The sequence below is a fragment of the Amphiprion ocellaris genome, chromosome 19, assembly GCF_022539595.1.
Source record: "Amphiprion ocellaris isolate individual 3 ecotype Okinawa chromosome 19, ASM2253959v1, whole genome shotgun sequence".
NCBI classification, from domain to species: Eukaryota; Metazoa; Chordata; class Actinopteri; family Pomacentridae; genus Amphiprion; species Amphiprion ocellaris.
Genome location: NC_072784.1, coordinates 19,876,942 through 19,898,750, shown reverse-complemented (window position 1 = coordinate 19,898,750; position 21,809 = coordinate 19,876,942). Strand labels below are relative to the sequence as shown.

Below are 21,809 nucleotides of genomic sequence, written 5' to 3'. Positions count from 1 at the left end.
AAAAGAATGATCAATCAGCGTGCCAAATTTTAAAGCTTTTTCTGACATAGTTCTTTGGGCTGCCATAGATGCCAATGGAATGGAATGTGATACATTGGCAAAGGTAGAAACACTATAGGCGTCTATGCAGCTTGACTACTTGTCTCCAAACACAAGTTTACATGGCTACAGATTTATTACAGTAAAGAACATCACCATACTTATTAATAAAGAGAATAAGATAAAACAGAGCAGCCCTGTTTAGACGATGCTATGACGTGAATTAGATGCTGCAGTAAATCTTCTAATCTGGAGGGATTTTTCTGTACCTTCAGGGATGCTTTACAGCCCACTGATACTTTATGCATTTGCTTATTAATTAAAATGTGTTTTTCTTTGCTTCTTGTTAAGATTACACATGAGAAAGCTGTAAATTTTATTTTTAAAAAATATTCTAATGATTCATGCCTTGCAGTGAAAATTGCTGCCATTTTTCACAGTGCAGCTGGCTGATGTGTTGTCTTAACCTCACGTCCTTTGCTTTGTAAAAATGACAGTCATTAAAGGTAATGATCATGAATCTATCAATTGCAATCGGGAGTAATTAGCAGACTGTATTCAGTCCTTCAAACACTCAGCAATTAGTCAGCCCCGCAGTGTTTTACAAGAACATGAAATGTCCCTCTGCAGGCTATTCTGAACATCAAACAAGTCGGTTTATGCTTCTAATAAATGATATGAGACATGATGCTGCTCCTCTTGGACGCGTCGGTTCAAAAGAATCGTCTCTACAATACCCCGCACTCATCACCTTGTAATAAGACATGAACTCTTGATGAAAAATCAATCGGAACGCAGTCTATGCTTTACAAAAGACTTCTCGTTTGACTCAGTTTTGCTATTTGTTTTCAGTTTCCATCAGATGGAGCTGAGGCAATGACACGCTTTAGTGTTTCTGAGGGCTGCGACCTGTCCGCCTTCACTCCAGATCCTGCCAACCAGAGAACGTGTCACTTGGACATGTTATTTACCAGGCTGCTGCAATTCTTTAACGCAACACTAGAGCGAAACGTGGATGAAAGCAGCGTTTTCTCATCATCTGAACCCCAACAGGAGACATAAGAGTGAGAGGTAATCTGTGGCGCCTGTCGAGCAATGGCAAAATAATACGGAATAAGAATTCTATTGTCTTATTTCTACTGCAGCCTTTAGTTTTAGATTATGAGGTATTATTGCAACTGGATACCAACACAAAACATTGAACTCATATTCTGAGTTGATGTGATGCCATTTTTGTTGCGCAGTACATGATTTAACAACTTCTCACTAGTGTGTGTGTGTGTGTGTGTGTGTGTGTGTGTTGGTATTTATGGTTTAACGGGACATTTGACCTGACTACACACCGACATTCCAGGGACCTTAGGGGATTATAAGGACTATGCCGAAGTCCCCATAATTCAGAGAGTGTATTTGCATTTGTTAGTGTCTAAACAACATAATTTCTCATTTTCATTGAAAGTCCTTATGTACCACTTGACCTGACTTTCAGTGTATCCCAGTGTATAGAACAGCGCACCCTAGTTCAAGGTCCTGTAATGCACCTTCTTACACATTTTTGATACACACGGTGCAAATTCGGCGGGTTCTATTGTGATTGGCTGGTTCGAATTGGTGGGCGTGGCCTACAGGGCGTTGGCTTTAAGCTCCGCCCACACACACTTTGGGTCCGGCTAATACACCTTCCCTTTAAAAGTTAAATCACACAGTAGCATGTCCGAGTGGATATCCACAATTCTGGAGGAATAAATACACACAGGTAAGCTTTAAAACTTGTAAATTGGCTAATTTTTTTTTTGAGAAAGATTTTTGCAAGTAACAGCACCTTATAAAAGACACTGTGTGTTAACAGATGTGCACTCAGGTAGAGAGCTAGCGTTAGCTGCAGCTAACGTTAGCTGCAGCTAACATTAGCTCCTGGGTAGGCTGGTGGAGATGAGACTGCTAGCTGCAATTAGCCACTTCTTTTTCACAAAAGAGAAGTAACATGAGGAGGTATGATGTTATGCTCTATTGTATTTAACTGTCAGGCTGTAGTGATGTGTTTTTGTTGACATGTGGAAGCTGAGCTAAGGTCTGGAGAGTCTGTAGTTTTAAGTTTTGGAGAGGGCCTCCTTGTTAAGCAGCACATAGGGAGTAATTTTTCTCTGTGTTAGTGAAGAGGACCGCAGGTGAGGGAGAGGAGAGAAGTAGCTAACACTACACTGCTCTGGTTTGGTGAGTTTTGACTGAAAACAAGTAAGAAACAATGGAGGGAATGTGTAATACTTTCTTTGTGGTAAATTAGTTAGGTAAGCTGTGGCTGGGCCTCTGTTTTTAGCCAAACCTTGTGCTGCTTGTGCTCTTGTATGCTCTTGTACGCTTAAACAGGTAGATAACAGATTTTACCATAGAGGTAATTTGGCTCCTTTTAAGTGGTCTTATTAAACTGTAAAGTGAGATGCAAGAAAAATGTGTTATGTTAATGTTTGTTTTGATTTGAAAATTACCTGTAATGTACATGCCAGGCCTAAATCTTTTCATTAGCTAAGGACAAGGATGAACTGTGAGTGCAGTTTATATTTGAATTTGATCCTTCTGGGAATGCCAGTTTGAACTACATAATGCTTTTTTTTGATGAAACAAGCTGAGACTGTTTTCTTGTATTCTCTATTGTTGTTGTCATTAACTAGTTGCTTTTGGGTAACAGTAAGAACATAATCAGATGTCAGAAGCAGTTCAGTAGCAACATTCTAAGCCTTGGTCCTTATCTCACTGAAGGATCCAAGTGTTTTTTCCCACATCATGATAAAAGGGGCTGAGCGTGTTTCTTCCAGCTGTTTGAAACTACTGATTGATTATGAGTTTAATACCTGCACCATCAGAGAGCAGTAGGATCAATATTTGTGTCTGCAAAGAAAGAAAATTGCTGCATTTACACACGGAGCAACAGTAGTAACTTCAATAATTAGGTTTAACCATAAATTATATTGTATTATTGAAAAAGGGCCCATCAGGATCTAACAGCAGGCCATACTCTTTGATTTTATGCTATTAATTAAGTTTTAGTCTGTTAATACATTACTACAAATATTGCATGCTTACCGCAGCACTCTCTAGCAACCAATCTCTGTCTGAAAAAATGGAATGCCGTCACTTTAATGGATGAACGAAGTAATGTTTCATGTCCTGTATCTGAAAGGAGTTTTAGAAACTAATGTTGTGGGTGATTTTGTATACTGTGGGATAGCACTATATGTCTTCTTAAAGCTTAGAGTCAGAATGAATTGGAGTCACTGGTCCAACTCAGTTTTACATTACAACAAACATTATCCTTCTCTATTTAAATTGTAATTCTTGTGCAGACTCTCACCTGACCTTCTCTTTGGTAATAAAAAAAGTATTGCTACACTTAATATTGGTCCTTTTGCATATGGAATGAAATAATTGTAGTTGGTGACACGTAGATTTCTGAAGGAACAATAAATAAAATGTGAACGCTGCTGTTGTGAAGACATCCACTGGATTCTATCCGTATCTTATAAGTATGTTACTGGTTTGTACAGCGAAAGATTTCAGTGCTTTGATAATGCTTGTCTCTACAGATAAATATGATAACTTGACAGTCATCTTCCTTGATAATTCAGGATTTTGATGCAGGGCAGTTAAAATGCAACGGCGAAGACGTATAAATCCAAAGGAGGATGCAAAATTTTATGTTACTGCTGGAAGGGACAAAGCGGGACTTGACATCCAATACATCAGTGCCTTCAAAGGTATGTTGACTCTTGCTAATGTTTACAATTAAACTTGAATTTGTGGCCTGACTTTTCTCTTGATTTCTTTATTATTAACTAGGACGTGGCATCTTTGCAACTACTCCATTTGAAAAAGGAGAGTTTTTTGCTGGAGTATCGAGGTGAACTAATAAACAAGCAGGAATGCGAGAAGAGACAGAGGCTTTACCACAGCAGTCTTAAAGTGTTCATGTTCGAGTTCCGTTTTAATGGAAAACTGTGGTGGTATGTATTATGCTGATGGTTTCACCAGTCAGAATGAAATTATATATTGCTATGGAGTGTTTGTGGAAATTATTTACAAAACGCTCTTCCATCAATCAACTTCATAAGCATGTTAAGTATAGACAGTGAATGATTTGTAATTAAATGTCAAGTGTTATGTTTGTGTAGCGTTGATGCTGCAAAAGAGGATGGATCACTTGGAAGACTTGTAAATGATGACCATATCAACCCTAACACCAAGATGAAGTACTTCAGCGTGCAAGGAAAGCCCCATCTATGTTTGTTTGCAATACGGGACATAAGTCCAGGAGAGGAGATCACCTATAATTATGGTGATTCTGACTGGCCATGGAGGAGCAAGGTCGGCAAATTTTTCTTTTCAGATAGTTCTCCTAGAGGAAATGTTTTAACCACAGAAAAAAATTGTTACATAACACTTTATATTCTCCATCTAGCTGTAGTTTTTTTCCCCGCATGATCTCATTAGTCTGGTTTTGTTTATGAACAGCTTCAGAAATATGGAAGATTGTCTTTAGATGGGCAATGCACTATAGTATCATCTACATCAAAAACATCTTTGCAAAAAGCAAAAAAAGTTGACATTCACAAAATCTCACACGGAGAAAATTGTTTCATCAAATGAGTTACATTACTGTTGTTGTTTTTGTTGTTGTTGTTCAGTTGTTGTGTTGTTTTTGGGTTTTTTTTGCAGGATCTCGATGAGGAAATGCCTCAGAAAAGTCCAGAGACCGAAAGTCCCCCATCAACAAAAGAAGTTGTTGAACAGGTATATCTTAATGGAAGAAAGATTTTCATCTTGCACTGTACATCGTAATCAAACTATCCAGAGAGGTTCATGACAATGTTTTGCCACCATTACTTTGTATTAACAGTAGGATGTTTCATTGTCCGAATTTCAGATATCCTCCTGACTGTTAGATTATCTGTATTTTTAATGTAGCTCTCTTCCATGCATGATCTGCAGAAGAAGACAAGTGAGAAAATCCAGACAAGTCCAGTGCTTGATGTACTCACCGTGGTTGGAAAGGTAGGTTAAATCCAGTATGCTAATCAGTGTCAGAATTTGTAGCACAAAGTTAAGTCTAACAACATGGTCATTGGTGCAGTGTGAGAGCACATTCATATTCATGTAGTGGGCTTACATGGACAATGGTATGTGAGGACAATCTCACAAGATGCTTTTCAAAGTGTGGGTCAGTATAACATCTGAGTGTGTGTGTATGTGTATTAAGCCATAATCCACCCAAATATGACTTGGGAGGACTGTATAGTGTTTAAAGGTTCCTTCCTCTGGTGGGGGGATGGTAATGGAATCACTTTGGTCTGTATGAATACCTGGACAACCTGAATTTTATCTATATGTTAGCTTAATTCTTATGGTCAGTATTGTTCGACACGTCAGGATGTAGACCAAGACACCAGTCATAATTATGTTGCAAGAAAAGATCCTATTTACAATGAATCAGTGCAAATTCATCAGCTACAAAGGCACAGCATCTCCCTGCAAAACGCTTCTGGCCACCTCTTTCAGATAGCATGGGACCATTCTAGGACATGGACTGTCAGAGATTTAAAAAAAGTATCAAATTCATCAGTTACAATTAACCAAGATAATTATAGTTTTAGTCGTCTGCAGATTGCAGTCAGCTAACCAGTCAGTTGACTAAAAACACATGTATAGTACATTTTCCTCCCTACCAAACATTCAGAATCACCTTCACTTAATGTCACACAGAGAACATCATTTTGTCAAACTATTTTTAACTTTTGCAGGCTCTCGATGAGAAAATAATTCAGGAAACTCCCAAGACCACAAGTTCCACATCAACAAATGAAACTGTTGAACAGGTATATCCATATCTTAATGGAAGATAGATTTTCATCTTGTACTTTGCATCTTACAAACTGTCCAGAGAGATTCATAATAACATTTTCTTGGTATTGTACCTCTCTTTTATACATTATCTACTACAGATGACAAGTGACAATAGCCAGATTGAAATGGCTATGAGCAACTTGAGCCAGGCAAGGCCAGTGCTTGACCTAGTCACCAGAGTTGAAAAGGTAAATTACATTTATTTTTCCAATTAATGTCATTACTTGAGGCACAATATTATGTTTTCTAATGTGGTCATTTTTGGAGTGTGTGTGTTCATTCACATTCATGTAATGTGGATTATGCGGACGATGGTTTGTAAGGACAATCTCACAAGATGTTATTCAAAGTGTAGATCAGTACAACATCTGAGTGTGTGTGTATTAAACTGTGAACCACCCAAATATGACTTGGGGGGACTGTAGCATTTAAAGGTTCCTTCCTCTGGTGGGGGGATGGTAATGGAATCACTTTGGTTTGTATTAACAACTGAACAACCTGCATTTGATCTGTATGTTAGTTTAATACTTATGGTCAGTGTTGTTGGACACATGGCAGGATGTAGACCTAGACCCAGGATTTTCAAATGTAAAGAAAGAATCAAATATCAAATTCATCACTTACAATTAACTTAGAAAATTATAATTGTAGTGGTGTGCAGACTATAGTCAATTGACCAGTCGGTCACTTCTATAGTGTATTTTCCTTCCTACCAAACATTCAGAATCATAGCCATGATGACCTTCACTTAATCATACAGAGAACATCCTTTCTTGAAATGAATTATAATACTGTCATCTTCTTTTTGCAGGATCTTGATGAGGAAATGCCTCAGAAGAGTCCAGAGACCACAAATTCCCCATCAACAAAGGAAGTTGTTGAACAGGTATAACTTAATGGAAGAAAGATTTTCATCTTGCACTTTACATCATAATGAAACTATCGAGAGAGGTTCATAAAATGTTTTGCCACCATTACTTTGTATTAACTGTAGGTTGTTTCATTGTCCAAAATTCAGATATCCTCCTGACTGTTAGATTCTCTGTATTTTACTGTATCTCTCTTCCATGCATGATCTGCTGCAGATGACAAATGAGAAAAGCCAGATTGAGAGGACTGTGAGTGACCTGAACCAGACAAGTCCAGTACTTGATGTACTCACTGTGGTTGGAAAGGTAGGTTAAATCCAGTGTGCTAATCAATGTCAGAATTTGTGGCACACAGTTAAGTCTAACAGCATGGACACTGCTGCAGTGTGAGAGCACATTCATATTCATGTAGTGTGGCTTACATGGACAATGGTATGTGAGGACAATCTCACAAGATGCTTTTCAAAGTGTGGGTCAGTATAACATCTGAGTGTGTGTGTGTGTGTGTGTGTGTGTGTGTGTATTAAGCCATAATCCACCCAAATATGACTTGGGAGGACTTTAGTGTTTAAAGGTTCCTTCCTCTGGTGGGGGGATGGTAATGGAATCACTTTGGTCTGTATGAATACCTGGACAACCTGAATTTTATCTATATGTTAGCTTAATTCTTATGGTCAGTGTTGTTCGACACATGTCAGGATGTGGACCCAGACACCAGTCATAATTATGTTGCAAGAAAAGATCCTATTTAGAATGAATCAGTGCAAATTCATCAGCTACAAAGGCACAGCATCTCCCTGCAAAAATCTTCTGGCCACCTTTTTAAGATAGAATGGGACCATTCTCCCAAACTGATTTTCAGATTTAAAGAAAGAATCAAACATCAAATTCATCAGCTACAATCAACTTACAAAATCATAGTTCTAGTGGTCTGCAGACTATAGTCAATTGACCAGTCGGTCACTTCTATAGTGTATTTTCCTTCCTACCAAACATTCAGAATCATAGCCATGATGACCTTCACTTAATCTTACAGAGAACTTCCTTTCTTGAAATGAATTATAATACTGTCATCTTTTTTTTGCAGGATCTCGATGAGGAAATGCCTCAGAAGAGTCCAGAGACCACAAATTACCCATCAACAAAGGAAGTTGTTGAACAGGTATATCTTAATGGAAGAAAGATTTTCATCTTGCACTTTACATCATAATGAAACTATCCAGAAAGGTTCATAATGTTTTGCCACCATTACTTTGTATTAACAGTAGGATGTTTCATTGTCCAAACTTCAGATGTCCTCCTGATTGTTAGATTCTCTGTTTTTTTACCGTATCTCTCTTCCATGCATGATCTGCTGCAGATGACAAGTCACAAAAGCCAGATTGAGAGGACTGTAAGTGACCTGAACCAGACAAGTCCAATGCTTGATGTACTCACCATGGTTGGAAAGGTAGGTTATATCCAGCGTGCTAATCAATGTCAGAATTTGTGGCACACAGTTAAGTCTAACAATATGGTCATTGGTGCAGTGTGAGAGCACATTCATATTCATGTAGTGTGGCTTACATGGACAATGGTATGTGAGGACAATCTCACAAGATGCTTTTCAAAGTGTGGGTCAGTATAACATCTGAGTGTGTGTGTGTGTGTATTAAGCCATAATCCACCCAAATATGACTTGGGAGGACTTTAGTGTTTAAAGGTTCCTTCCTCTGGTGGGGGGATGGTAATGGAATCACTTTGGTCTGTATGAATACCTGGACAACCTGAATTTTATCTATATGTTAGCTTAATTCTTATGGTCAGTGTTGTTCGACACATGTCAGGATGTGGACCCAGACACCAGTCATAATTATGTTGCAAGAAAAGATCCTATTTAGAATGAATCAGTGCAAATTCATCAGCTACAAAGGCACAGCATCTCCCTGCAAAAATCTTCTGGCCACCTTTTTAAGATAGAATGGGACCATTCTCCCAAACTGATTTTCAGATTTAAAGAAAGAATCAAACATCAAATTCATCAGCTACAATCAACTTAGAAAATCATAGTTCTAGTGGTCTGCAGACTATAGTCAATTGACCAATCGGTCACTTCTATAGTGTATTTTCCTTCCTACCAAACATTCAGAATCATAGCCATGATGACCTTCACTTAATCTTACAGAGAACTTCCTTTCTTGAAATGAATTATAATACTGTCATCTTCTTTTTGCAGGATCTCGATGAGGAAATGCCTCAGAAGAGTCCAGACACCACAAATTCCCCATCAACAAAGGAAGTTGTTGAACAGGTATATCTTAATGGAAGAAAGATTTTCATCCCACACTTTACATCGTAATGAAACTATCCAGAGAGGTTCATAACAATGTTTTGCCACCATTATTTTGTATTAACAGTAGCATGTTTTATTGTCCAAACTTCAGATATCCTCCTGACTGTTAGATTCTCTGTATTTTTACCGTATCTCTCTTCCATGCATGATCTGCTGCAGATGACAAGTCACAAAAGCCAGATTGAGTGGACTGTAAGTGACCTGAACCAGACAAGTCCAATGCTTGGTGTACTCACTGTGGTTGGAAAGGTAGGTTAAATCCAGTGTGCTAATCAATGTCAGAATTTGTGGCACACAGTTAAGTCTAACAATATGGTCATTGGTGCAGTGAGTGCATATTCATATTCATGTAGTGTGGCTTACATAGACAAAGGCATGTGAGGACAATCTCACAAGATGTTTTTCAAAGTGTGGGTCAGTATAACATCTATGTGTGTATTAAGCCATAATCCACCCAAATATGACTTGGGAGGACTGTAGTGTTTAAATTATCCTTCCTCTGGTGGGGGGATGGTAATGGAATCCCTTTGGTCTGTATGAATACCTGGACAACCTGAATTTGATCTATATGTTAGCTTAATTCTTATGGTCAGTGTTGTTCAACATGTCAGGATGTGGACCCAGACCCAGGATTTTAAGATATGAAGAAAGAATCAAATACCAAATTCATCAGTTACAATTAACTGAGAAAATTGTAGTTCTAGTGGTCTGCAGACGATAGTCAATTGACCAGTCGGTCACTTCTATAGTGTATTTTCCTTCCTACCAAACATTCAGAATCATAGCCATGATGACCTTCACTTAATCTTACAGAGAACATCCTTTCTTGAAATGAATTATAATACTGTCATCTTCTTTTTGCAGGATCTCGATGAGGAAATGCCTCAGACGAGTCCAGACACCACAAATTCCCCATCAACAAAGGAAGTTGTTGAACAGGTATATCTTAATGGAAGAAAGATTTTCATCCCACACTTTACATCGTAATGAAACTATCCAGAGAGGTTCATAACAATGTTTTGCCACCATTATTTTGTATTAACAGTAGCATGTTTCATTGTCCAAACTTCAGATATCCTCCTGACTGTTAGATTCTATGTATTTTTACCGTATCTCTCTTCCATGCATGATCTGCTGCAGATGACAAGTCACAAAAGCCAGATTGAGTGGACTGTAAGTGACCTGAACCAGACAAGTCCAATGCTTGATGTACTCACTGTGGTTGGAAAGGTAGGTTAAATCCAGTGTGCTAATCAATGTCAGAATTTGTGGCACACAGTTAAGTCTAACAATATGGTCATTGGTGCAGTGAGTGCATATTCATATTCATGTAGTGTGGCTTACATAGACAAAGGCATGTGAGGACAATCTCACAAGATGTTTTTCAAAGTGTGGGTCAGTATAACATCTATGTGTGTATTAAGCCATAATCCACCCAAATATGACTTGGGAGGACTGTAGTGTTTAAATTATCCTTCCTCTGGTGGGGGGATGGTAATGGAATCCCTTTGGTCTGTATGAATACCTGGACAGCCTGAATTTGATCTATATGTTAGCTTAATTCTTATGGTCAGTGTTGTTCAACATGTCAGGATGTGGACCCAGACCCAGGATTTTAAGATATAAAGAAAGAATCAAATACCAAATTCATCAATTACAATTAACTGAGAAAATTGTAGTTCTAGTGGTCTGCAGACGATAGTCAATTGACCAGTCGGTCACTTCTATAGTGTATTTTCCTTCCTACCAAACATTCAGAATCATAGCCATGATGACCTTCACTTAATCTTACAGAGAACATCCTTTCTTGAAATGAATTATAATACTGTCATCTTCTTTTTGCAGGATCTCGATGAGGAAATGCCTCAGAAGAGTCCAGAGACCACAAATTCCCCATCAACAAAGGAAGTTGTTGAACAGGTATATCTTAATGGAAGAAAGATTTTCATCTTGCACTTTACATCATAATGAAACTATCGAGAGAGGTTCATAACAATGTTATGCCACCATTACTTTGTATTAACTGTAGGATGTTTCATTGTCCAAAATTCAGATATCCTCCTGACTTTTAGATTCTCTGTATTTACTGTATCTCTCTTCCATGCATGATCTGCTGCAGATGACGAATGAGAAAAGCCAGATTGAGAGAACTGTGAGTGACCTGAACCAGACAAGTCCAGTACTTGATGTACTCACTGTGGTTGGAAAGGTAGGCTAAATCCAGTGTGCTAATCAATGTCAGAATTTGTGGCACAAAGTTAAGTCTAACAGCATGGTCACTGCTGCAGTGTGAGAGCACATTCATATTCATGTAGTGTGGCTTACATGGACAATGGTATGTGAGGACACTCTCACAAGATGCTTTTCAAAGTGTGGGTAAGTATAACATCTAAGCGTGTGTGTGTGTATTAAGCCATAATCCACCCAAATATGACTTGGGAGGACTGTAGTGTTTAAAGGTTCCTTCCTCTGGTGGGGGGATGGTAATGGAATCACTTTGGTCTGTATGAATACCTGGACAACCTGAATTTTATCTATATGTTAGCTTAATTCTTATGGTCAGTGTTGTTCGACACATGTCAGGATGTGGACCCAGACACCAGTCATAATTATGTTGCAAGAAAAGATCCTATTTAGAATGAATCAGTGCAAATTCATCAGCTACAAAGGCACAGCATCTCCCTGCAAAAATCTTCTGGCCACCTCTTTCAGATAGCATGGGACCATTCTAGGACATGGACTGTCAGAGATTTTTTAAAAAAGTATCAAATTCATCAGTTAGAATTAACCAAGTTAATTATAGTTCTAGTCGTCTGCAGATTGTAGTCAGCTAACCAGTCAGTTGACTAAAAACACATGTATAGTACATTGTCCGTCCCACCAAACATTCAGAATCACCTTCACTTAATGTCACACAGAGAACATCATTTTGTCAAACTATTTTTAACTTTTGCAGGCTCTCGATGAGAAAATAATTCAGGAAACTCCCAAGACCACAAGTTCCACATCAACAAATGAAACTGTTGAACAGGTATATCCATATCTTAATGGAAGATAGATTTTCATCTTGTACTTTGCATCTTACAAACTGTCCAGAGAGATTCATAATAACATTTTCTTGGTATTGTACCTCTCTTTTATACATTATCTACTACAGATGACAAGTGACAATAGCCAGATTGAAATGGCTATGAGCAACTTGAGCCAGGCAAGGCCAGTGATTGACCTAGTCACCAGAGTTGAAAAGGTAAATTACATTTATTTTTCCAATTAATGTCATTACTTGAGGCACAATATTATGTTTTCTAATGTGGTCATTTTTGGAGTGTGTGGGTTCATTCACATTCATGTAGTGTGGATTATGCGGACAATGGTTTGTAAGGACAATCTCACAAGATGTTATTCAAAGTGTAGATCAGTACAACATCTGAGTGTGTGTGTATTAAACTGTGAACCACCCAAATATGACTTGGGGGGACTGTAGCGTTTAAAGGTTCCTTCCTCTGGTGGGGGGATGGTAATGGAATCACTTTGGTTTGTATTAACAACTGAACAACCTGCATTTGATCTGTATGTTAGTTTAATACTTATGGTCAGTGTTGTTGGACACATGGCAGGATGTAGACCTAGACCCAGGATTTTCAAATGTAAATAAAGAATCAAATATCAAATTCATCAGTTAGAATTAACTTAGAAAATTATAATTGTAGTGGTGTGCAGACTATAGTCAATTGACCAGTCACTTTTATAGTGTACTTTATTCCCTACCAAACATTTAAATCTCAACCATGATGACCGTTCACTTAATCTTACACAGAGAACATCCTTTCTTGAAATGAATTATAATATTGTCATATTTTGTTTGTTTCTTTGCAGGATCTCGATGAGGAAATGCCTCAGAAGAGTCCAGAGACCACAAATTCCCCATCAACAAAGGAAGTTGTTGAACAGGTATATCTTAATGGAAGAAAGATTTCCATCTTGCACTTTACATCGTAATGAAACTATTCAGAGAGGTTCATAACAATGTTTTGCCACCATTACTTTGTATTAACAACAGGATGTTTCATTGTCCAAACTTCAGATATCCTCCTGACTGTTGGATTCTCTGTATTTTACCGTATCTCTCTTCCATGCATGATCTGCTGCAGATGACAAGTCACAAAAGCCAGATTGAGAGGACTGTAAGTGACCTGAACCAGACAAGTCCAATGCTTGATGTACTCACCGTGGTTGGAAAGGTAGGTTATATCCAGCGTGCTAATCAATGTCAGAATTTGTGGCACACAGTTAAGTCTAACAATATGGTCATTGGTGCAGTGTGAGAGCACATTCATATTCATGTAGTGTGGCTTACATGGACAATGGTATCTGAGGACAATCTCACAAGATGCTTTTCAAAGTGTGGGTCAGTATAACATCTGAGTGTGTGTGTGTGTGTATTAAGCCATAATCCACCCAAATATGACTTGGGAGGACTTTAGTGTTTAAAGGTTCCTTCCTCTGGTGGGGGGATGGTAATGGAATCACTTTGGTCTGTATGAATACCTGGACAACCTGAATTTTATCTATATGTTAGCTTAATTCTTATGGTCAGTGTTGTTCGACACATGTCAGGATGTGGACCCAGACACCAGTCATAATTATGTTGCAAGAAAAGATCCTATTTAGAATGAATCAGTGCAAATTCATCAGCTACAAAGGCACAGCATCTCCCTGCAAAAATCTTCTGGCCACCTTTTTAAGATCCAATCGGTCACTTCTATAGTGTATTTTCCTTCCTACCAAACATTCAGAATCATAGCCATGATGACCTTCACTTAATCTTACAGAGAACTTCCTTTCTTGAAATGAATTATAATACTGTCATCTTCTTTTTGCAGGATCTTGATGAGGAAATGCCTCAGAAGAGTCCAGAGACCACAAATTCCCCATCAACAAAGGAAGTTGTTGAACAGGTATAACTTAATGGAAGAAAGATTTTCATCTTGCACTTTACATCATAATGAAACTATCGAGAGAGGTTCATAAAATGTTTTGCCACCATTACTTTGTATTAACTGTAGGTTGTTTCATTGTCCAAAATTCAGATATCCTCCTGACTGTTAGATTCTCTGTATTTTACTGTATCTCTCTTCCATGCATGATCTGCTGCAGATGACGAATGAGAAAAGCCAGATTGAGAGGACTGTGAGTGACCTGAACCAGACAAGTCCAGTACTTGATGTACTCACTGTGGTTGGAAAGGTAGGTTAAATCCAGTGTGCTAATCAATGTCAGAATTTGTGGCACACAGTTAAGTCCACCAACATGGTCATTGATGCAGTGTGAGTGCGTATTCACATTCATGTAGTGTGGCTTACATGGACAATGGTAAGTAAGGATGAACCGACCAGAAGCATTACAAATTGTAAGTCTTTATAACATTTGAGTGTGTGTGTGTGTGTGTGTGTGTGTGTGTGTGAGAGAGAACATCCTTTCTTGAAATGAATTATAATATTGTCTTGTTTTGTTTTGTTGTTTTTTGCAGGATCTCTATGAGGAAATGCCCCAGGAAAGTCCAGAGATCACAAATTCCCTATCAACAAATGAAAATGTTGAACAGGTATATCTTAATCGACGATAGACATCTGAGTGTGTGTATATTAAGCTATGAACCACCTAAATATGACTTTGGAGGACTGTATTGTTTAAAGGTTCCTTCTTCTGATGGGGAGATGGTAATGGAATCACTTTAGCACTTACAAATGTCTATACACCTTATACTGGGTCTGTATTTTAGTTCAATGGACATGTTAAGTGTTTGCAGACCTTTTTCATGGATGTGGGCCCTGTCACCACTCGCAAATGTATTGCAAGAAAAGGTCATATGAGTTTGACAGTATTTATTTGGACATTGTTAGGCCTGGATAGTCTAATAACATAAGTTCCAGAGTGTAAATAGTATAACATCTGACTGTGTTAGATAACAGTGAATGATACTGATGATTTTTCATTGTTTAATTTCTTATTTGTATTTTATAAACAGTTAACATTTTGAATTTGCTGATGCACCTTTAGGTTTTAGTCGTTTTAGTGTTATATAACAATAACTACCAGCCCTTCCTTTGGAAAAAGACAAGATGTATGTATGTATCCTTGTTCTTGCAGGTCAGCATTACAAATCAAGTCACCGCAAGTCAGTTGGCTCAGGTGTCAACATTGAAACGGTAAACTGTCCATAATGTTGGCATTGGACTAAAAGCATTTTATTCTCTTATCAGACTTGGTATACATCAGCAAGTGAATATGAAATATTTTGTTCCTTAAACTGACAAGCAAATGTTACACTGATCTGTTGCCAACAGTGTGTACAACATCACCTGGTGTGCACAACAGTATCCTCCTTAGACAAGTGCTTGCAGTGTCTGGGACCTGTATCCTCCTTCAAATGGCTTGGCTATAAATGCAAAGGTGAGATATTTAATGAACTGATGGACAGGCACTAAGTAAATGCATATCTTGAGATTTAATGTACAGTCCTAAACAAAAGTTTACATACACAAGGTCGTGTATATCATGGTAGTCTTGGCAGGAGCACTGAGTGGCACCAATTGTCATGCTCTTTTCAAGTTGCCGCTGTTTTATTTATCCTAGATTGCTGCTGTGTTCTGATAGGAGAACAACTTAACACAGTGATCCATAATGTTGAAATTAAATTCATATTCAAAATCCATTACAGTTTGTTCACAGGTCTGGCATAAATCCTGTATCCGTCAAATTCCAAATGAGCCAAACCTTTCACAAGTGAGTGTCCCCTTAATGTTTCTTGAACCTTTACACTGTCTACAGTCTCCATCAGTGCATATAATAAATACCTTTCTCATCATTTCAGGAGCAACAGTCTGCTGAATGTTCTGGGGATCAATTATCATCAGATCAGTATATCAAGAGACTACGTTTAGAACAGGAGCCACAATCAGATGATGATGAACACTTTTCTGATGAGGATTACATACCAGACACAACAGATGAAGAAGATGAAGATTTAGATGCAAGGATGCCCTTTATGTCTCATCAGTTGAAAGCCCAACAGCCAGCAATATTCAGTGCTACAACATCAAATGTGGGAGACACAAGCATCCCAGTTGTACCTAGTACATCAAAATGTTGGCCACCTCTTGAGGATCATATGAGTTCCAGTGCTGTTGAAACGTCCGATTCAGCAAATGGTGTCAAACAGTCATCAAAGGATAAACCAGAGGGTGAAGAAGAGCTTCAGAGACCAGAATCAGCGCTTCTGACTATGAGCTCTAAAAATTATTGTTATGTCTGTGGTAAACCACAAAGCAAAATTTCACGCCACTTGAAAACGCATACAACACATGCTGAAATAGTTCATGCATTTTCCCTCCCTGAGCACTCCAAAGAGCGTAAAATATTATTGGAAAAAATGAGAAATAAGGGAAATTTCCAACATAACACTGCAGTTTTACAAGATGGGACAGGGCCACTGAAAGTGAAAAGAAACCAAAAGTTTCAGATGTGACAGGAAAGTTCATTCACTGTATGTATTGCCAAGGATTGTTTATTCGTAAGGAACTGTGGAGACATGTCCGCAGATGCTCCTGCAAGCCAGAAAGTGAAGACTTGGATAAAGAACCTGGTAGAACCAGAGTACTGGGTTTAGCTGCAGCTCAAGAGTCTGCATCCTGTCAACAGATCTCAAGTGGAGTGTGGAAGCTCCTTAGTGTCATGAAACAGGATGAGGTAGCCTCAGTTGTGCGAAATGACCTCTCTATTATTCAGTTTGCCCAGTCACTCTACAACAGACATGGACAAGACCCCACAAAGTATGAATACATGCGACAGAAGCTCCGTGAAGTGGGGCGTCTGATGTTATGTCTGCGGACAGAATTTTCTATACATAACCTGGAGGAGGCTGTCAAACCTGCTAACTTCCAGAGAGTTGTGCAAGCAGTGAAGAAAGTTTCAGGTTTTGATGAAGAAAATCTCTGTTTCCAAACACCAAGCCTTGCGCTGAAATTGGGACACACACTACGCAAAATTTGTGACATCATCCACTGCCGGGCCCTCATGGCTGAAGATGAAGAATTGATCAAGTCCACTGAAACATTCAAGAAACTGCACACCTCCAAATGGTCAGAGTTAGTGTCTCACAGGGCCCTGAGTACACTGAGCGATGCAAAGTATAACAAACCATCTACATTACCCTTCACTCAAGATGTTCAGATTCTTCACAAGTACCTGGAGAAAACTGCAGAAAAGAGCTGTCTGCGACTTGAATGAGGAGACCACCACCCAGAATTATGCTCAGCTTGCAAAAGTTACTCTGGCACAAATTATTGTGTTCAATCGTAGACGAGCTGGAGAGGTTTCAAAAATGCGCCTCAAAAGTTTTCAGGAGGGAGACACCACAAAGCTTCATGAAGATGTTGCCATGGGGTTGTCAAAGATTGAACAAAAGCTCTGCAACTATTTCAGAAGAATTGAAATCATGGGGAAAAGAGGCAGAAAGGTTGCAGTTCTGCTCACACCAAGTGTGGTGGATGCTCTTTCGCTACTGACCAGTAAAAGAACCGAATGTGGCGTTAGTGCCACAAATGTCTTCCTGTTTGCAAGACCCAAGTCAATGACCTACTACAGAGGACAGGACTGTTTGCGTATTCATGCAAACCAGTGTGGAGCAAAGCACCCTGAGCACCTCAGGTCCACACAACTCAGGAAACATGTTGCCACACTTTCACAAGTCCTCAATCTAAAAAAACAACGAACTTGATCAAGTTGCAGACTTTCTGGGTCATGACATCCGTGTTCACAGAGATTTCTACAGATTACCAGTTCCCACCACACAGCTGGCCAAGGTTTCCAAACTGCTTCTGTCAATGGAAAAAGGACGTCTTTCTGGTCTGCAAGGGAAATCCCTGGATGAGATTGAACTTGAAGGTTTGTACAGAAATTAGCATTTGTAGATATTAATCTAATATTATTTGAGGGTTTTGTTTCTTTTTCTGTATGCTAAGTCAAGCATTGGGACTTTGATAAATGTTCTCAGCACAGATTACATTTTATGTACAGTATAAGGAGAGGGGTACTGCTCAAAAACATTCAATTTGAAGACCACAGTAGGCCAGGTGATAGACTTTCCGATGGCATGGTTTTGCAACAGTTTCGTATCACCGTGTTGTGTGATCATTTTTCAAAATTATAATGTACCAAGTCCATATTTATGAACAATTTCAAACGAGTGAGCCTCTAAACCAGGATTTTTGCTTTTTGTGCACAAGTAATCCATTGTGCACAATATAATGACACTGACAGGCTTCCAGTAATCTTCCCATCCTGTAGGCTTCTTGAGTTTATGGCAAACTAAAGAAATTGCAGAATTAAATTATGATACAAGTCAATGCCTAAAATATACTTTCCCAAATGAATTTCTGTATTTAATACTGAGTTACTCATATGAACTCTACTAATACCTATTCTCAGATGAAATTGCGTTAAGTGATGCTGGGGCCCAGGATAGTGAGAGCGAGTCAGATGACAACGGCACAGCATTCACATCAGAGTGTGGAAATAGTGAGCCTGTGGACGCTGCATCAGTCTCTGCATTAGCAGAGGAGGCTCATGGCACTGAAGGTTTTGGTAAGGTACCTCACCACATAGTTACAGTTGTGAGCATAACTGTACATGCACTAAAGACCATGTATATCAATGACGTCTTGAGTTTCCAGTAACTCCTATCCCTCTAAATATTCTATGATGAAATCATTGAAACGTGTCATCACAAAAAACAATCATGCACTTTGTTCTTTCATAGATTTATTGTAGATCTTTTGGAATTCAGACAGTATCTGCTGGGTCATAAATATACATACAGCAATGCCAATATTTCATTTAAAGTCTCTTGGACATTTTCATCTCAACTAGGAGATTTTTGGTAGCTGTCTACAAACTTCTGGTTGTATCTTTGACTACTCCTCATGACAGAATTGGTACTGTTAAACAAAATATTTTCTATTATTTTTTTCAAATTAATTGATTTGATTTAAGTCAGGACTTTGGGAAGACAGTTCTAAAATCCTAATTTCACCCTGATTGAACCATTTCTTTACTACTTTTGACATGTGTTTGGGATCATTGTCTTGTTGAAATATCCAACTGAGTCAAGATCAACATTTTGGCTAATGATTTTAGGTTTTCCTGGAGAATGTGGAGTTCACCCTTTTACATAATTCCATTTACTGTCAAGCACCAGTTCCACTGGCAGCAAAACAGCCCTAGGGCAGAATACAATCATCATCATGGTTGACGATAAGTTTGGTGTTCTTAGGCTTCACCTTTTTTCCACATAATATATTTAGGGTCATTGTAGCCAAACAGCACAATTTTTCTTTCATCTGACAACAGAACTTTCTTCCCGAAGGCCTTTTGTTTCTCCATGTGATCAGCAGCAAATTTCAGTCAAGCCTTAAGATTCAGCTTCTCGAGGAAGAGTTTTTCCTTGCATAGCTACGTCTCATCTCATGGCAATCGTAATCACTCACAAGAATTTCAGAGGGCATGCAACTAAAAACATTTTTGATTAACACAGCTTTTTACATCATCAAAACTGATAGGTCAAGTTGCTGTATGTATATTTTTGACCCAGCAGATTTTGTCATATTTCGAGAAGACCTTTAATATGTAAGAACCAGAAAGCACAGTTGCTTTTTGTCACCAAGATACATGGGTTTCAATCATTTTATTTGAGAAAATTTAGAGTTGTAGGAGTCACTGGAAACTCAAGACTGACATGATATGCATGGACTTTACAAGTGCTTGAAAACTTTAGTTCACGAATGCATGTCTCTTGATTTAAAAAAAAAAAAGTACTTTTTTCAACTTCTGTCATATTATGCTTAACAGGACTGGCATCATCGGTGTCATCCACGGTGGATGAGACCACCCTATCCCTGAAGGTATGGCAAGTATTTAAGCAACATGTTAAGTATGACGCAATGGATAAAAAAATATAGAGCTAGTAAGAGACTGAGCAACAGACATTACCAGATGTTGCCATGAGGCAAGGAAATGACAAAACTAAAACAGTGGGTAATTAACTGCTTTTTAGAATGTCCAGTGTCCACAGATATGAAGTCCATTTTGAGAGAGTTTTGGAGCTAAAACTTTGAAAATATAGTCTCTTTTTGTCTTGAATCTGGAGCAAGGAAGAACAAAATATTATTATGCAAGGTATTGATATTGTGGTGTGTCATTTTCCAGGGTTTTGATACTTTTCAACTTTAATTTTCCCTAGTATAGGTTGGAATGTCAGCAGTCATAGTCTTCCTTCCAGCACCCTAGAGCAATGTGATACCCCTGATAACTGAACATTATTATTCAGTCTGCCTTTTTGAAAATAGGAGCCTAGGCCACTTACCTTCTTCTTCAGCCTGATGGCCTCCTCCTCCTCCACCAGTGTCCACCAACAAATTCCTAGGTTGCTCCAGTGACAACGACCTAAAACTCTCTGACCACAGCTCTTAACATCCTCTTCTGCACTGAAGGCTTTTGCACAGATGTCAACCTTGTGATTTACCTTCTGGAAGAACTTCAGCACAGTAGTGCTGTGAACATCCATACACCTGCCCAACACTTCTCACTCTGGGCAACTCAGAAAAGGAGATACTACAGCTCCTCTCCAGGAGTTCAGTTATAGAACCTTTGCATTGTGTGGAAGTGAGTCCAGATATTTCTAGCTGGTACTGCTCCACCTCACACACCAGCTAAATTTCTTTCCCTACCAGAGAGGTGGTGTTTCACATCCCCAGAACCAATCTATGATGCCCGGGTTCAGCATTTGTTCAAAGTTTCCATCAAAGGAACAAATAAACAGTAATTTATGGAATTAGGTGCATTCAGGTTGTAATGGCTCAAACGGGCCAACACATTTGGTTTCTTTGTGTGACAGTGTTTTTCTACTTTTTATGTCTTCCAGGAAAAGATGCTGGTCAAGAACGGGATTCCAGAAGAGTATCAAAGAGAATGTGGTCTAAGGCTGAGGTTGCTGCAGTAATGCGACATTTCAGAGATCACATATCTAAAGGAAAATTGGCCACCAAAAATGAATGCAGTCACTGCAAGCTGGTAGAAGACCCTGTGTTAGCCCAGAGAACAGTGCAAAATATCAGGGACTTTGTGAGAAACCGAGGAACAGCTGCAAAGAGACAGGCACAGAAGCAAAAGCTTTAGGTTCATTTGCAGTTATTGTCTTGTGTTGTAATGATGCTGTTACCTTAATATATTTCATAACAGCTCCAATTTAATGCACTTGTTTTATTTGTGTCCACACACTTTTTCATACATTTTTGTATTTTAACTGTTGTGTGTTTTAAGTTGTGTAGACAGCTGTTAAAGTGCAAATTTACTTTTTTTGGATATTAAACCAACTGTTCCATTAATGTTGTGTGCAGTCAGGTCTGGTGTATAAGGTGGGTGTATATTTATGCTAATGAGATGCTGACATCATTGTCCCTTTAAAGTTCCCATAGTGGTTTTTTTGGTCCTTATAAGTCACACATTTGTCAAGAAGAGAAATGTCTTCACAAACCACCATAATTTTAGGTAGGTGTGTATGGAGTTTTGTAGCTCGTACCTGAAACCTAAAGTGAGCTAAATTTTTTTCAGATTTT

At 38.6% G+C, this 21,809-nt stretch overlaps 1 protein-coding gene and 1 long non-coding RNA gene across 2 annotated transcripts; both read left to right on the top strand.

The window, feature by feature from the left end:
* Positions 1-3,719: 3,719 nt before the first annotated feature.
* LOC111582089 (inactive histone-lysine N-methyltransferase 2E-like) lies at positions 3,720-14,099 on the top strand. The gene is made up of 22 exons (XM_055005312.1): positions 3,720-3,791; positions 3,874-4,037; positions 4,206-4,398; positions 4,750-4,824; positions 5,023-5,085; positions 5,832-5,906; positions 6,033-6,122; positions 6,746-6,820; positions 7,020-7,109; positions 7,891-7,965; positions 8,164-8,253; positions 9,019-9,093; positions 9,295-9,384; positions 10,000-10,074; positions 10,276-10,365; positions 10,981-11,055; positions 11,255-11,344; positions 12,092-12,166; positions 12,293-12,382; positions 13,012-13,086; positions 13,287-13,376; positions 14,019-14,099. Exons 1-22 carry the CDS (start codon positions 3,720-3,722, stop codon positions 14,097-14,099), a joined length of 1,968 nt encoding a protein of 655 aa, XP_054861287.1.
* Positions 14,100-15,381: 1,282 nt separating this feature from the next.
* Positions 15,382-16,622, top strand: LOC129347544 (uncharacterized). The gene is made up of 3 exons (XR_008599686.1): positions 15,382-15,588; positions 15,857-15,921; positions 16,010-16,622. It is a non-coding gene; the product is annotated as an uncharacterized LOC129347544 (long non-coding RNA).
* Positions 16,623-21,809: the final 5,187 nt, after the last annotated feature.